Genomic DNA, 2,097 nt, shown 5'->3' on the forward strand with positions numbered 1-2,097 from the left:
GATGTGGTTCTGTTTGGGTTCAGATGTGGTTCTGTTTGGGTTCTGATGTGGTTCTGTTTGGGTTCAGATGTGGTTCTGTTTGGGGATTTTACAAAAGTGAGGAAGAAGCAGGTGTAACTGTGAAGGAAAACAGAATCCAGATCCACTTTTCTCTCAGACAGAACAAGGTGGAGGAATACACAATAAATAGAAACCGTTTATTGATACGATTGTTTATTTTACAGTTGTGATTAGAAAACATTTGAAAGAAGCAGAATTTATTTTCAGTCTTTAACAAATCAAGAAACATTTTAAACTTGTTTACGAACAAACGTCCGAGTTCAAAACTTTACATTTATTGTAAACATGAGCTCTGAGCAGTAACCTTCGTGTTCATTCTGTTTTCCAGGAGAGTTCAGCCCCCTCCCCTGACCTTTGACCTGTGTGAGGAGCACCTCTGAGGAGAGACATGCAGGGAGGAGCAGAGGAGGTGACAGTAACCCCCTCACTGAGAGGAGGAGCAGGAGGAGGAGAACCTGACAGAACAAACTGCCTCATCAACACCCACAGGTTGGGGGCGGAGCCTCAGGAGGTGCACCTGTTCCAGGGCCACATGGTGAACGTGTCCCCTCAGCAGGAGTGCAGCGGGACTCATCCTCAGCTTCTGAATCCCAGGGCTCTCCTCCCTCACCATGTGGTACCAGAACCCACCCTGAGACCTGGCCATGGCTTCCTGCTCTGCCCTGACAGCATCCTGCATGTGTGGGGGGAGGCCGGGGGTGGGGACTGCTGTGAGACCACCTTCATCGAAGGGCATGGCCCAGACGTTTTTTCCTCCTCCGCAAAGGAGGTGCTGCTGTTTTCTGATGGGAAGTTTCTGGAGTTTTCAGGAGAGGATGCCAGGATTCCAACGCTGTCGTACGACATCGATGATGACGACTTTCAGGAGGTCGAGGTGAGGTCAGGTAACAAACATTCTTCAGACAGCTGGGATGGTTGTCAAATAAAAAACAAGAAGGAATAAATAACAACAAAACTAAAACTGTCAGACAACAAGCTCTGATATATATATATATATATATATATATATATATATATATATATATATAGTGTGTGTATTTACCAGTGGTGGAGCATCAGGACCAGCAATGCCTTCTCTAAACACAATCAGAATCACTAATTTAATTTTTAGTATACTTTTCTATTTATTCATATTATTCTGAAATATCTGTTCTCTTCCGTTCATAGCTTTTCTCCTGGTTGTGCAGCTTCCAGTAGCACAGAGAGAACTTTTGTCCAATTATATTTTGACCATCATCAGTTACTAGGGTCAAATAAATCTGCCTGGAGGCCTTCAGAATCAACATTGCAGGCACCTGGAGGTTAAAACAATAAAACTGTTGGTTTGACCCATCAGATGTCGAGTTGGCGACAGTGAGGCCTTCTAAAAGGCGTTAGACGACGTCAGCATTTTCATGCCGTTTGATTGGGTTAGAGAGCGAACTGGGCGGGGTTACAAAGCCATTTGTTTTGGTTAGTAAAATGCATTTTATTCAAATGTTTTATATTTCTGCCAATTTATTACACCCATGTTGATGCTTTTGGTAAATATGTACCTGGTGCAGCTGTGGCTGCAGAAAAAGAAAACTTGTTGAATTGTGTTAATTGGGTTTCGTGCAAAACGTCTTCAAACAAAAACTGTGATTTTACCACAATAATTAAAGAGACCAATGTACAACAGATGTGGATGAAGTTTTACTCATTTTAATGACCATTTAGAACCTTGCTGAAGTTTGTTGTCATCACTGATCTATATAAGCTTTACAAGCTTTAAATAAACACATTAACAAACAGAAGATGCGTTTAATAAATAAGTCCACTAAATTAAACAAAATATTCTCCAGACACTTTGATTTATTGTGTTGTCTGTCAATATAAATCATGAGCCACTGATACAAATATTACTGTTTACAGCTACAGAAATATACATTTTTGGTTTACAGTAATTTGAATAATAATAATAATAATTAATAATGATAATAGTAATAATAATAATATTAATGATGATAACAATAATAATAATAATAATAATAATAATAATAATAATAATAATAATAA

The 2,097-nt window shown here is 39.3% G+C and overlaps 1 protein-coding gene across 1 annotated transcript in view; it reads left to right on the plus strand.

The window, feature by feature from the left end:
- LOC119420297 (synapse differentiation-inducing gene protein 1) overlaps positions 1-2,097 on the plus strand; it is a 20,091-nt gene that overhangs the window by 7,043 nt on the left and 10,951 nt on the right. The window contains exon 2 of the mRNA XM_037687689.1: positions 389-934. Coding sequence (XP_037543617.1) covers positions 449-934 — 486 coding nt within the window. The 5' untranslated portion in view covers positions 389-448. The remainder of the gene's footprint in view (positions 1-388; positions 935-2,097) is intronic.

Source organism: Nematolebias whitei, chromosome 1 (genome assembly GCF_014905685.2).
Source record: "Nematolebias whitei isolate Nwh7 chromosome 1, NemWhi1, whole genome shotgun sequence".
Taxonomy (NCBI): domain Eukaryota; kingdom Metazoa; phylum Chordata; class Actinopteri; order Cyprinodontiformes; family Rivulidae; genus Nematolebias; species Nematolebias whitei.